At 39.8% G+C, this 15,998-nt stretch overlaps 1 protein-coding gene across 5 annotated transcripts in view; it reads left to right on the forward strand.

The window, feature by feature from the left end:
• Window positions 1-15,998, forward strand: part of ATJ1 (DNAJ heat shock family protein) — an 86,371-nt gene that overhangs the window by 9,941 nt on the left and 60,432 nt on the right. For 3 of the 5 annotated variants that reach the window (XM_010260843.3, XM_010260842.3, XM_010260841.3), the window contains exons 5-6: window positions 12,812-12,895; window positions 13,036-13,074. The exons of 1 other annotated variant lie outside the window; for it this stretch is intronic. In XM_010260843.3, the coding sequence (XP_010259145.1) occupies window positions 12,812-12,895; window positions 13,036-13,074 (123 nt within the window). One more of the 5 variants, XM_088889304.1, reaches the window with a different exon arrangement.

Genomic DNA, 15,998 nt, shown 5'->3' on the forward strand with positions numbered 1-15,998 from the left:
AGCATGTGAAGGAAGATAAACCACCAGCTGACTCTTCAGGGTTTGATGATTGGGAACAGGAAGATGCCCAAACCATGACATGGTTATGGAATAGTATGGAACCCAAAATAAGTGCCAACTTTATGTTCTTAGATACAACTAAGAACATATGGGAACATGCCAAGAAGCTTTATTCTGGGCAGGATAATACTATAAGGGTATATCAGCTCTATCAGGAGTATTTCGATCTACAGCAAGGGAATAAAACCCTAGAAGAGTACTATGCTAGTATGAAAAACCTCATAAATGAACTCAATGTCTATCATCCCCTCACTCCAAATGTTAAGGTTCAACAACAACAGAGGGAACAACTAGATGTCACTAGGTTCTTAGTGGGGTTGAAATCAGAATATGAACCAGTTAGGGCCCAAATATTGGGAGGCTCTACTTTTCCTACACTTGAGGAAGTTTTTGCACGGATTCGTAGGATTTCTTTGGGACCTACAGAGAATCCCACACAGTCTGACAGATCAACATTTGTGATAGCCAAAGGAGGTGGACGTGGTACTAGAGGGGGAAGACATGCCTCTCGAGGAGGTCATGGTGGTTCCGTATTTGGCCGTGGTAGTGGTCGTGACTTAGGGGGAGGCCGTGGTAAAGGAAAAAGTAGCTCTACAAGGAAGTGTACCCATTGTGGCAGGGACAGACATTCGGTGAATTTCTTTTATGATCTCCATGGCCCTCCTTCTACATGGGCCAATCATGCAGTAGCTGGTGGGGTTGATGTCAGTGATAACCAACAGGCAGATCTAACACCTTCCACATCTACATCTATTTCCGGGAAGGAGATGGTGAGTGTACTGCGTGATGAGTATGAGAGGTTCCTCTAGGCTACTTCACAGCATACTATAACCACCCTTGCCCACTCAGGTATAGCTTGTCTGGCATCCAAACCCTCTCCCTGGATTATTGACTCTAGAGCCTCTGATCACATGACCAGGACTCCAGGTGTGTTCTCTTCCCTCTCTGAAACTTCCACATCTCAAACTGTTACCCTTGCCAACGGTTTCTCTTCTCCTATCTGTGGTGTTGGTAATGTTGACACGACTTCTCTTTCTTTATCATCTGTTCTATATACCCTAAGTTTCCATTCAATCTTATGTCTGTTAGTAAATTAACCAAGATTCTTAATTGCTCTATTACATTTTTCCCTTCCTTTTGTGTTTTTCAGAATCTCAAGACAGGGAAGAAGATTGGTGGGGGGCATGAGGCTGGTGGATTGTATTACCTTGACGGTGATGGATCGTCAGTTGCACTTCAGACTTCACTCACTCCTCTATAATGGCATTGTCGACTGGGACATCCATCTCTCAAGGCACTCAAGATACTAGTTCCGTCTTTGAGTCATTTGTTGTCTTTACAGTGTGAGTCGTGTCAGTATGGGAAACATTGTCGTGTTCCCTTCAGTCCTAGAGTTGATAGTCGTATGTTGAGTCCTTTTGCTTTACTTCATTCAGATGATTGTTTGGGGTCCGATTGAAATAGAGTCTTATAATGGTTACAAGTATTTTGTCACTTTTATTGATGATTGTTCAAGGATGACATGGATTTATTTAATTAAAGAAAGGAGTGAATTATTTTCCATTTTTAAAAAATTCCATGCTAAGATACGTATACAATTTGGTGTTCCAATCAAAGTTCTTCGTTCAGATAACGGTCGTGAATACTTTCTTACTTCCTTTCAACAGTATTTAGAACAACATGGCATCATTCATCAAACTTCATGTGCATCCACTCCTCAACAAAATGGGGTGGCTGAATGAAAGAACCATCATCTCCTTGAAAATGCTCGGTCTATTCTTCATCATATGAGTGTTCCTAAACGATTTTGGAGTGATGCTGTACTTACAGCGTGTGTCCTTATTAATTGGATGCCCTCCTTCATTCTTCATGATCGGTCTCCCTTCTCTATTTTGTTCCCCACCTTGTCTCCCTTTCCATTATCACCCTGTATCTTTGGCTGTGTGTGCTTTGTTTACAATCTGAGTCCTGGGATAGACAAGCTGGATGCACGCTCTATTAAGTGTGTCTTTTTTGGCTACTCTCAGACTCAAAAAGGGTACAAGTGTTACAATCCCATTACTCGGAAGTGCTATGTCTATCTTGATGTCACCTTTTTTGAGTTTGTCCCCTTCTTTTCAGGACCTGAAGCATCGGTGTCTCCACCTTTGCTTCCTCTTCCTCTTCCAGTCAGTGATCCCGTTCTGGGTGTTCCAGTTGGGGTTGACCCTTCACCTCCTCCAGTGCAGATCCTTACTGAACGACCACCGATCCGGCACGTGTATACTTATTGACAGACATCGGCTCCTCCTCCAGCTTCTACCTCATCTACGGATCCTGTTGTTGCTCTTGTCCCAGAACCTTCAGGACTTGATCTTCCCATTGCTTTACGGAAAGGTAAACGTAGTTGTACCCTCCATCCCATTTCCAATTTTGTTTCAGTCTCTCGCCTTTCCGCTTCACATCGCCAGCTTGTTTCACTGTTGTCATCTATTTCTGTACCTAAGAATGTCCAAGATTCTCTTAGATCACCTGGATGGCGGCAGGCAATGGAGGAGGAACTCTCTGCCCTTCAGCATACTCAAACATGGGAGCTCACTACTCTTCCTCCTGGTAAGCATGTTGTGGGTTGTAAATGGGTGTATATTGTTAAATACTTGCCGGATGGTAGTGTGGAGCGTCTGAAGGCCAGACTTGTTGCTGAAGGTTATTCACAGTTGTATGGGGTGGACTATATGGAGACCTTCTCTCTAGTGCCTAAGATTGGCTCTGTCCGTGTCTTAATTTCCCTGGCAGTTATGTATGATTGGCCATTGTTTCAACTTGACATTAAAAATGCCTTTCTTCATGGTGACCTTATGGAGGAGGTATATATGGAGCATCCACCTGAGTTTGTTGCTCAGGGGGAGGATGGTAGGTGTGCAGATTGAAAAAGGCAATTTATGGGTTGAAACAATCGCCTCTTGCTTGGTTTGGGAAGTTTAGTGAAGTGGTGAAGAATTTTGGAATGAAACAATGCCGGGTTGACCATGTTGGTTCGGCTGTCTTAATTTGTTTGTTTTATCTTTGTTTTTTCTTAAGACATTAGTTATTGGGCCTAATCTTATTTAGTGTTTTATTTGACTAGGTGTCCGATCACTAATCAGGGGCATTCTAGTCTATTTATGTAACATTATGTAATGCTCTTATATATAATAGATTAGGGCTGGCTGAGAGTGATATTGCCGCCCTTCTCATATCTTCTCCTTCTTTTTCTTCTTCTCTTCTCATTCGGCAGCCTTATTCCAGCAAACATGGTATCAGAGCTCTAATCTTTCGCTTGGTTACAACAACCGTTTCTTCTACTTGCATCTACCTGTCTCTCTTCTTCTTTTCTATCTTGGTTGCTGCAAAGAAACCCTAGGGTTGGTCGTAGAACAAAGCAGGACCTACATCTAGGGTTTCCCTTGGTTGTAGGGCCCAAGGGGAGTTAGACCCAGAAGCTGATGCCCTAATAGGTACAATACAACAAATTGTAGCCATTCGGCTAAGAGGGATCTGTGTAGAACAGATCTAGGAGGGAGGACTGATCTCTGCAGTCCTAGAACTGTTCGTGGGTGAGGTTATTGCCTGCGGTAGCAGTGATTAGCACACAGTAGAAGCCAACACAGCAAGTTGCAGGCTGCGGCAACAGTGATTAGAACACAGCAGAGGGTCGCACAACATATTATAGTCAGCGACAACAGTAATTAGGGCACAGTGCAGTAGCATAGTACTCGGTGTTTCAGCTCTGTGATGGGTTCTCAGGACTGAGTTTCAGTGCAACAAGTTTCGTAAGTTTGAAACAATTCTCTATATATTGTGTTTACAGTCTTGACATTTACAAGTAGGAGAAGATGTCTTTCATATCTGGGGAAGTGTCTTCTAGAGATGTTAGGGCTTGTGGGAGGTCTCCTAATCTGGAGAATCCAAATCTGCACTGCCTACAGATCACAAATGTGTTGTTGGATGAGTACAACTTCAGAGAATGGTCTATTTCAGCCATGCTCTTCATCACATCCCGGGAACTCATTGGTTACTTGGACGGGCAGAAGAAGGAACCCGAAGTGGGGAGTGCTGAATATGCAGCTTGGCGCAAAGAGAATGCTACAATTATGTCCTGGCTACTTGCTTCAATGACTCCAAGGGTAGCTAGGACTGTTCAACATTTCTCCACTGTTGCCAAGATATGGGAAAAAGAGTCTAAAACCTATGGGCAGAAAAAAAATAATGCCAGAATTTACAGACTGAATCAAGACATTGCTGCCTTGAGGCAAGGAGATACGAGTGTGGCAACATATTTTGCTACACTAGAAGGACTGTGGGAAGAGCTAGATCATCACCTTATTATTGATTGGGAGAATGCCAGAGACAAGGAAAAGCATGACAAACAGGTTGAAGAGGGTAAAGCATTTAAAGTTTTGGCTGGCCTAGATCCAATATATGAGAGCATAAGGTCCCAAATTCTACACTAGGACTATGGGAAGAGTTAGATCATCACCTTATTATTGATTGGGAGAATGCCAGAGACAAGGAAAAGCATGACGAACAGGTTGAAGAGGGTAGAGCAATTAAATTTTTGGTTGGCCTAGATCCAATATATGAGAGCATAAGGTCCCAAATTCTGGGAAGGGATGAAATGCCAGACTTACATCATGTCTACTACCTTGTGAGGAATGAAAAGGTGAGAAGAAAAGAGATGCAGGTTGATACTCAAACTAAACTAGCTGAACAGTCTGTGGAACATTCGGCCCTAATCTCTACAAATCAAAAAGAGAACAAGTACTCGGACAAGAGACATCTGAAGTGCACCCACTGTGGAGGAGAAAGGCATGTGAAAGAGAAATGTTGGGTTCTCTATCCGCATCTGAAGGCAGCTGCATTGAGGAAAGATAAGAAGCATAAAAAAGGACAACCTGCAAGTGGGAATCTGGCTGCGAGTCACAGTGATGAGGGTTCAAAACACTCATCCACAGTTACTTCCTCTTCCATGGGACAGACTACTAATTCCCTTGGAACTGGGTCCTTGCGTTTTACTGCCGATGAGGTAGAGGTACTTAGCCGGGCCCTAGCCCGTTTAAGGACCAATTCTCTTGCTTCCACCTCCCTTGCTAGATCAGGTACTGTTGTCTCTGCCTTTAGTGCAACTATTACTATTGATTCTTCCTCTTGGGTTACTGATTCTGGTGCAACTGACCACATGACACACATGTCTTCTCTATTTTCTTCGTATTATTTAATGTCTGGCCAAGATAAGATGAGGGTTGCTGATGGTTCTCTCTCTACCATTTCTGGGAAAGGAGTGGTTGACCCAAGCAATGACCTCTCACTCAAATTTGTCTTGCATGTTCCCAATCTTTCTTCAAATCTTTTATCTGTTTCAAAGCTTACCAAAAATTTGAATTGTAGCATAACCTTTTTTCCTACAAATTGTGTCTTTCAGGACAGATTGACGAAGAGAACAATTGGGAGCGGTCATGAGTGTGGAGGTCTCTACTACCTTGATGCAGACATCAGTTCGGTCTTACAAACATTTGCTACTAGTAGTCGGTCCAATGTGGAGTCAATAGCTAGGTTACATCTGTGGCATGCTAGGTTAGGTCATTTACTGTTTTCATCATTGGAAGTGTTGTTTCCAGACTTATTCAAAGGTGTTTCAAGTCAAGAGTTAGTCTGTGAACTCTGTCAACTATCAAAGCAATGTAGAACTGTTTATTCAACTTCTAGTAATGAACTTCAAGCTTCTTTTGACTTAGTCCACTTTGATGTTTGGGGCCCCTCTCCCATTATTTCTGTTGATGGCTTTCGATACTTTATCAGTTTTATTGATCACTATTCTCGATGCACATGGATCTACTTATTAAAAGCATGAGATGAAGTGCCGCGGGTAACCATGACATTTTGTAAAATGATTGAAACACAATTTGGCAAGAAAATCAAACAATTCTGGTCAAATAATGCTGTTGATTATTTTGAAAGGTCCCTGAATCTGTTTATGGAGGATGCTGGAATGATTCATCAGTCATCTTGTGCTAGTACTCCCCAACAGAATGGGGTTGCTGAACGCAAGAATAGACATCTATTGGAGATTGCTCAAGTCTTACTATTTCAGCACAAAGTTCCAAAAAACTATTGGTCTCAAGCAATCCTTACTGCATCATATCTGATAAATCGAATGGCATCCAAGGTATTGGGGATGAAAACTCCTTTTTCTGTTCTTTGCCCTCACCTTCCTGACTTTTCTCTTCCATCGAGAGTCTTTGGTTGTGTTTGCTTTGTACATGTCAAGGATCCGCAGAAGACCAAATTGGATCGTAGGGCTACCAAGGGAATCTTTTTGGGGTACTCCCCTACTCAGAAGGGGTACAAGTGTTATGATCCAGTCACCAAGAAAAAATGTCACAAAGGATGTGGTATTCTTTGACTCTCAATCCTATTTTTGTTCTTCCCAGAATCCTCTTTAGGGGGATACTAGTGGGATGGAAGAGGATCCTTCTGTTCTTTTCTTCTTTGTGCTTCTCTCTACCTCGAACCTTCCATCTTCTCCTCCTGATCCACTTAGTTGTGGTATTCTGGGTGATTCTAGTGAGGCTCCCATTGTTCCAGCTACTACTAGTGATGTTGCAGATGTTACTGAAGACTCCAACAGGCAGCAAAGAGATATCAGAATCACCTACAACAGAAGGAAGAAGGGTCCTCTAACTCATGACAGCAACCAATTGGACCCGGATCAACCTGTCTCAGAAACTCAAGGTAATCCTATCAATTCCTTTGACTTGGATCTTCCTATTGCCCTTCGTAAGTCTACCCGTTCTTGTACTATCAGACACCCCATTGCTGATTTTGTGTCTTACTCACAATTGTCTCATCGTTATTGTTCTTTTGTGTCTGCTCTCTCTTCTGTGCATGTCCCTACTAGGTATTCAGAGGCAGTATCTGACCCAAAATGGAAAGAGGCTATGGACGAAGAAATGAAGGCCTTAATGAAAGCAGGGACTTGGGAATTAGTGGATCTCCAGAAGGGAAAGGCGCTGTTGGATGCAAGTGGGTGTTCACTGTGAAGCATAGGGAGGATGGGTTCATTGAAAGGTATAAGGCTAGACTGGTAGCAAAAGGGTTTACTCAAAAAGAAGGGATTGACTACAAAGAAACCTTTGCTCCAGTAGCAGGACTCAACACAATCCGAGTTTTATTATCATTAGCTGCAAATTTCTCATGGGAGCTACATCAGTTGGACGTGAAGAATGCTTTCTTAAATGGCGACCTACATGAAGAGGTATTCATGGATCCTCCACCAGGTTATGGGTTTGGCAAGAAGGTATGTAGACTGAGAAAAGCTCTATACGGTCTTAAGTAGTCCCCTCGTGCTTGGTTTGAGAAGCTATGTGGGGCCATGAAGAAAGGGGGTTACACTCAAAGTGGGGTAGATCATACCCTGTTCATAAGGAAGAGAAATGGCGAACTTACAACACTTATTGTCTATGTGGATGATATGGTAATTACAGGGGATGATTAGGAAGAGATTAAAAGACTAAAGGAGGTCTTGGCTGCTGAATTTGAGATCAAAGACCTGGGCCAACTAAGGTACTTTCTTGGGATTGAAGTTGCTAGATCTAAAGAGGGCATCTATATATGTCAGCGGAAATACATCCTTGATCTTCTATGAGAGACATGCATGATGGGGTGTAAGCCAGCAGATACTCCAATAGAACAGAACCATGGTCTACAGGAGTCTGTAGGAGAGGACTACCTTGATAAGGAAAGATACCAAAAGCTGGTGGGGAAGTTGATTTACCTGTCCCTCACTCGCCCTGACATTGCTTATGCTGTATATGTTGTCAGTCAGTTCATGCACACACCTAAAATCCCTCACATGAATGTTGTGGAAAGGATCCTCAGATATTTGAAGTCTTGCCCGGGGGAAGGAATTCTGTTCAGAAAAAAACAATAAAATTGAAGTTGAAGGATATACTGATGCAGATTGGGCTGGCTCTGTTGGGGACAGGAAGTCTACTTCCGGGTATTGCACCTTTGTTAGAGGAAATTTAGTTACATGGAGGAATAAAAAACAGAATGTGGTGGCTAGATCTAGTGCAGAGGTCGAATATTGAGCTATGGCTCATGGTGTTGCTGAACTTCTATGGCTTAAGATCCTTCTTGGTGAACTTGGAATAAAGATCGAGTGCCCTCTTAGGTTGTACTGTGACAACAAGGCTGCCATCAACATTGCAAATAACCTAGTGCAACATGATAGAACGAAACATATTGAGATAAACCGCCACTTTGTCAGAGGAAGAATCGTCTCAAGAGAACTCTGCATTCCTTATACTCCCTCCGAGATGCAGATTGCAGATGTTCTACTAAATGGCTAGCTACAGTGAAATTCTTGGACTTACTTGGCAAGCTAAACATGATTGACATCCATGCTTAGCTTGAGGGGGAGTGTTGGTTCGACTGTCTTAATTTGTTTGTTTTATCTTTGTTGTGTCTTAAGACATTAGTTATTGGGCCTACTCTTATTTAGTGTTTTATTTGACTAGGTGTCCCATCACTAATCAGGGGCATTCTAGTCTATTTATGTAACATTATGTAATGCTCTTATATATAATAGATTAGGGCTGGCTGAGAGTGATATTGCCGCCCTTCTCATATCTTCTCCTTCTTTTTCTTCTTCTCTTCTCATTCGGTAGCCTTATTCCAGCAAACAGACCACTTGGTGTTCAGCTATGATTCAAAAGCCGGAAAGATTTTATTAGTGGTCTATGTGGATGATATTGTCATAACTGGTAGTGACAAATTGGGGATCGATAAACTAAAGGTCTTTCTGCAAAATCTTTTTCAAACAAAAGACCTTGGGACATTGAAGTATTTCTTGGGTATAGAAGTTGCTAGATCAGGACAAGGTGTAAACCTATGCCAAAGAAAATATGTTCTTGATCTGCTGGATGAAACAGGACTATTAGGTGCAAAACTGGCTGAAACTCCCATGGAGTCAAATGCCAAGTTGAGCAGTGATACAGGGGAAATATTTGATGATCCTGGAAGGTATAGACGGTTAGTGGGGAAGCTAAACTATTTGACTATCACGAGACCAAACATCTCCTTTGCAGTCAGTGTGGTGAGCCAATTTATGCAGAACCCTCGGATACCTCACTTGGGTGCAGTTCTTAGAATTGTAAGGTATCTGAAGGGAGCTCTAGGCTGTGGGTTATTGTACAAACCAAGAGGAAGATTTGAAGTAATTGGGTATACAGATGTAGATTGGGTAGGCTCTGTGTTTGATAGAAGATCTACTATAGGTTACTGCACATTTCTTGGAGGAAATCTTGTGACATGGAAGAGTAAGAAGCAGACGGTTGTGGAAAGGAGCAGTGTTGAAGCCGAATACAGAGCCATGGCACACACTACATGGCTGAGGAATCTCCTACAAGAAATCGGGTTCTCCTTGGATAGACCTATGAAATTGTACTGTGACAATCAAGCTGCACTCCACATCTCATCTAACCCTGTTTTTCATGAGAGAACAAAGCACATAGAGATTGATTGCCACTTTGTGAGGGAGAAGGTCCTTACTGGAGAGATAAGCACAAAACATGTGTGGGCTCAGGTGATCAATGGGCAGATTTGTTTACAAAAGGCTTAAGCTCAGGGAGAGTGAACTATATATGTAACAAGCTGGGATTATATGACATATATTCTCCATCTTGAGGGGGAGTGTTAGAGCTAGCCGAATAAGGGTAGATTAGTCATTTTATTTCTGTTAAGTTATGTGCTTATGTGACAGTTTTAATAGAGACTTCCTATCCCATACTTAAGTGGGGGCAGTTTAGTCTTTGTACTACTAATTAGAGGCTAATCCATATTAAGGGTCGACTAATAGGGTTTAGTCTATTAGGTTCGACTGTTCTCTTCTTCTTCTTCTTCTTCTTCTTCTTCTTCTTCTTCTTCTGCTCTTCTCCTGGTTCGAACTACTGTAGCTACAGGACAAACAATGTAAAGTATGCATATATTTTATATATCATGCATGTTTTGCTTACATTTCATGAAAGATGAAGACATGGGTAGAACTCTTGTTCTCATGGCACAAAAGAGCATGGGGCAATCTCCTATGTTCATGGAAGAAAAGAATAATAAAAATATGGCAGACCCTTATATCCATGTCAATTAAGGAAAAAATATGGGGAAGGAACTCCTATTTCGTGCTTACAGAGTGGAGGAGTCCAAAGGGAAGAAATAGAAGATGAAAGTAAAATTAGTGATGCATATCAATTACTATACATTGTAAAAATAATGTTAAGACGTGGGTATTATGCATCTAAATGTGAAGAAGTGTCTGGCACATCAACCCTTCAAAGTTTTTTTCTTGATCTGTAACGCTATTATCAATCTCTCAAAATTCCATTAATGGGACACAACTATATAAATAATATAAAACTATAAATTCTAACTAAGAAAGTATGTAGATGTTGTTAAAGTCATTTCCAATATTTTTTTTATTGCTTAATGTCCATTATTATTTCATAAAAAATCATGGCCACCAAGCAATTAAAAGGAAAATATTGGGATTAGCATTTTGCTTGTGTGTGAAAGGTTCAGAGTTTGACTCCTTCCTTTGGATATTAAAAATATATAAGGAAACATTACCATTGTCATTCAAGTATAGTTAGTCCCTTAGTATGATTCTTTTTATGGAAAAAAGGACTATTCTATTGAACAATAAAATTGGTCTAGCTATTTATAAAAAAAAAATAAAAAAAAAATTGGTCTAGCTGGGACATGCAATTTCTCATTCTATGGTGGACCAAGTTGCCATATGAAAACAGTTTTCATCCCATAAACCTGATGTTCAAATAAATGTAAAAGAGTAAAAGATGCAAATGAGAGAGAAGGGGGAAGGAAGAGAGGGGCACCTCTGTGTTCCAAACAAATGCAGGCAAGAAAGGGGGGCGGGGGGAGTGTTACCTGCAAAGTGCCCTGATGACATCGGGACCTTAGCTACTAGCAAAGTTCTATTCCAGACCATTAAATCAGTCCTAAATAGGCCAAAAAATGGATATTCATTTCAGCCTCTAGATGGGTTCAGAGTCCAGATCAAGCCTATAAAACCCAAGCCTAACTTCAGGCCTATGTCCAGGCCCATGCCAAAAGCCTAAGCCTGTACCTAAGCCAAATCCAACATATCCAAATCCAAATTGATATCCATACCCATGCCCCATGTTCAAAACCTTGTGCAGATCCATTTGGCAACCCATATATACCTATGGATGAAAAAATTTTCTAGGTTGACTAGTATTGGAATTAGTAATTTAGGCCTATCTGGAAAGCTATTAAATTATAGTTTTCTTCACTAGCAAGAAAGCCTATATGCCTGTTATATGCCTTTGCTTGTATGACTTCAATAAACTATTTTAAAGGTGTGACATCTCTGAATGCATAATGTGGCTCCAAACCTAAATTAGAGCTCTAAGCTGCCAACCACTATAGTTCAAGGCACTATCCCTTTGTTTCTCTTTTTTTGGGTTTTGTTATCAGTTATCACTATATTTTTCTGCTGTTTTTTAAAAGAATTATGTATCTTACATATTTAATATGTATGAATTTAAACTTCAAAGACTGCACATAATGGGTGTTTGGTTGGGGGAATTGATTTATCAAGATAATCTTTTCAATAGTAAATGATCTTGTGGGGTTTGGGGAATCACTGATTTCTCCAAGGAAAATGTGTTTAGTAGAAGCAGTGCTGACAGGGTAATTTCTCCAAAAAACATGCAACTCTCACAATCTTTTTGCTTTGCACATTATTAGCATGAACATATCACTGCAATGTCAGAAATCAGTTTGAAAATCAGCCCTATGCCAATTTGCAAAACTATTTGGGCATTGCTCGAAATCATGGAAATCAGCACTAACTGGTTCCTCTACTGATTTTTGGGGAATCATTATCATCAAATGGGATTTTTCACATGATTTACAGTATCAGCTGGCAGGTTTATAAATTGGGATTCTCAAATTGATTCCTCCAATCAAACATTCCCATAGTTTTCCAAATTTCTTGAATCATGTGCATATAATAGGTTCTATATATTATAGACAAACTTTAATTGTTGTATGTGGCTATGTGCATTTGCATCATTAAGATAGCTAGTCTGTAGATTACTATTAGTTAGAAGAAGAATTTCACAGATATCTTTAGAAAATACTTAACAATGGCCTGCTATTCTCTCTCAAATTTTATCCTATCTATCTCTCTGACTTCTTTACACGAATTCCCAGTTCAAGGTGGTAGACCTGACGCCCTTGCAAATTCTGTGTAGAGGTCTAGAGATGTCAGCAAAGGATTCTTCTATTATGTTTCTTCAATAATCTCCAAAGAGGAGTTCTGTCCTTGTTGTTTTCTCTTATGGTTCAAAAGGAAACCTTGCATTTTTCCCTTTCTTTTCTCAGCCTTCCACCTTTTTGCATACATCTTGTATAGTTTCTTCTCTCATTGTTATATACTTTTTTATATCTTTCTTTACTTTTTTCCTCTGGTAAAACTTGTTTCTTTTTTCCTAAAAAAAGAAAAATCTTTATTTCTGTGGCAGTATGGTTCACTACATTTAAGTTTATTAAGATGAGAAAACAATGGTCTGCTGGGTAGTACTGTGGTATCAATGTAGACTTGTGGACTGTCTGGTTCGACTAATCTTCTGTGCCAGCATTTTTGTATATTATTTTGTCAACCATTAAACTGCTATGGTTGAACATTACACAGCTTGCTAAAAAATACCATCCAGATGCAAATAAGAACAATCCTTCAGCAAAGAGGAAGTTTCAAGAAATAAGAGATGCCTATGAGGTTTGTGTTCAGGGTGTATTTGTATTTTTCTTTCCACTCCTGAATAGCATATTTATTGGTTTACAGTGGTGCTGGCATTTGTAATTTACTTTCTCTTTGATGGTTTAGCTGCATCCCTTTGTTGTTGAAGGTAATTCCAGACTCTGCGAGACTCTGAACGGAGAGCACAGTATGATAGGGTAATCACTGCATTTCTTACTGTGCGTTTGCAAGTTTCATTGACCGCATCTTGTTTCTTCTTGTTTTGAGCCTCTTATCCATCATGTGCTCTATTTTTGCTGCCTGGGTGTCTTAGTAGTGGCCATAGGCTCATAGTTGTCAAGGTGTCACCTAGGTGCCTTGTCGTAATATTGTTAGTTTGTTTTTGTGGCTGCATATTATTACTATGTGTGTTAATACACCCTATCATATATTATATATTATGTTTGCTTTGTTTAAAGATTATACTATTAAGACATAAGTTGGATCAATTTAGGCCCATAAGTCTGTGCAATGTTATTTATAAATTAATTGCAAAAATTATTGCGAACAGATTAAAGCCAATTCTCGCCACATTAGCATCACCCTACCAATTGGCTTTTATCCGAAGTAGGCAAAGATCGGATAATATTTTAATAGGCTATGAGATTTTCCACACTATTAGAAGGAAAAAAAAAGGAAAAACTGGGCTAGTGGCATACAAAATTGATATGGAAAAGGCCTATGACAAACTCGATTGGAGCTATATAAGAGTGGTGTTGAACAAAACGGGTTTTCATGAAAAATGGATAAATAGGATTATGGAGTGTATAATAACGATCAACTTCCACCTATAAAAAAAGGGTCAGCTTCCAAGTACTTGTCAATGGTTCCCCAGGACAGATATTCAAACCAAACAGAGGAATAAGACAAGGTGACCCCCTATCCCCCTACATTATGCTTGGAAGCTCTAACCAACAGATTGAGAATCTATCAAGGGGTGAAAATGCAAACCTTGGGGTCAAAATTGCTAGGAGTGGCCCAACAATCCCAATTCTGCAATTTGTTGATGACTGCTTGATTTTTGCTAAAGTTAATATTGAAGCAAGCCATAGTGTCAAAATGGTTTTTCATAATTTTGCTATGCTTCAGGTCAAAGACCAAACTTTAAGAAATCTTCCATGTTTTTTTCTAAAAATACCTCAAATAGATTCCAAAGGATTGGCAAGAGTGACAGGTATTTTTTCGAAAAATACCTCAAATACATAATTTTGCTATTCTGATATAATAAACAAAGAGGAAAAATATTTAGGAACCCCTATCATTGAAAAGAGTAACAAAATCCAACTTGTGGAGGAAGTTTTTTGCAAAAAAATATGGTGTTATAAGTAATGGTTTCGATGCAGAAGCTTCGGTTGTCCTATGGCTGTGGGGTGTGGAGGGGAATCTCAAAAATTTTCATTCATTTTTGTAAAGGTTTGAGTTACAAGTTAGAAGATGGCAGGAGGCTGCGGTTCTGGCTTGATCTTTGGTGTGGTGATAGAAGTCTAAAAGACTTGTTTCTGGCCCTTTTTAGTTTGGCGGAAACAGTGTTTTAAAAGGTGCCTAGGTGCTCATGCGAGGCACATACCTTAAAATGTGCCTCGCCTAGGCCCTAGGCGCAACACTTTCAAAAGGCATGCGATTGGTGCACCTCAATGTGTGCCTTTTTAAACTTTTGTGTTTTTTGTGTTTTTTTGAACCTAGTGGCTGGGCTTCGCTCGCTCACCGAAGCTTTGAGAACCTCATTTTTGGTAATGTTCATTCATTCATTCTAATAAAATATATTCTTAAAAGTAGGGGTGCAAATGGATTGGATCATGATCCAATCTGATCCTATTTGGTCGAATTTAGGTCGCCCCTGTTCGAATCTTCGGATCTGATAATATGATCCGATTAGAAATCGGATCGGATTCGGATCACCCCTATCCGATCTGATGTATATTATATATTTAGAAATATATATATATATATATATATATATAAAACATATATTTGTTATTTATTTATTTATAAATATATTTTTATAAAATTGTTATAGTATTTATTTTTTTATAAAAAAACATGTATATATGATGAAAATAATTAAAAAATACTTGGTATTTTTTTGTTTTTACTTTATTTAAATTAGTATATTAGTATATTTTATTTAATTTTTTAATAATTTATTAATTTTTAAAGAAAGCAAGTTGGATCGGATCAGATCCGAAGATCCGACTTACCGATAGTATTTGATTCAAATAGTGTCCTATCAGATCTGATTGGATCCGAGATGAACAGTGTCAAATCGGATTCAAATATATCCTGATTCGAATCCGATCTGATCCGTTTGCATCCCTACTTAAAAGGCAATTAAAATTATAAAATCATTATTTTTTGTGAGAATTAAAAATTTAAGACCCTAATATGGACTTATTTGGGCTTGCCTCGAGGGGCTTAGTACAAAGGCGGCTCGTAGGGGTGCAAATGAAGTCTGATCCTATATTTTTTTTTGATAAATGAAGATAATTTATTAAATCAGAATATAAGGCAATACAGGAAACCCATGAAGAGGCACGAGCTGTTACCTCTTCTAACAAAGTATTACATCAATTAAGAACCGGATAAGCAGAAATAAAATTACATAGCAGCCCAAAACAAATGATCCCTTGAAATCCCTTGCTTAGCTAGTCCATCCGCCAAGGAATTTGCTGATCTTTCTACCCAAAGAGAGGTAACTGTCATATTTCTTGTGAGCCAATTGACTTTCCTCAATAAATCTCTATATCACCACATAGCTGAAGCTGGCTTTGTCAGCCATCCCACAACAATTTTAGAATCTCCTTCAACTATCAAGTGTTGAACTCCTAACTGTTCAGCAATCTGGATGCCTTGTACAGCCGCTAAGATCTCTGCTCTATTTGAGTCTCTTATTCCCACAGGGCCTGAAAACAAAGCTAGGGTGTTGCTCTCTCTATCTCTCAGCACCCCTCCTATCCCTAAAGGGCCTGGGTTTCCTTGGCTACTACCATCAAAATTCAGCTTTGCCCAACCTTCAGGCGGAGGCTTCCACACTGCAGCTGCCTTGTCCCTCGTATGACTAGTGGCTACTGCTTTCCAGTTACTC

This window comes from Nelumbo nucifera, chromosome 6 (genome assembly GCF_055504915.1).
Source record: "Nelumbo nucifera cultivar China Antique chromosome 6, China Antique-T2T, whole genome shotgun sequence".
NCBI lineage: Eukaryota > Viridiplantae > Streptophyta > Magnoliopsida > Proteales > Nelumbonaceae > Nelumbo > Nelumbo nucifera.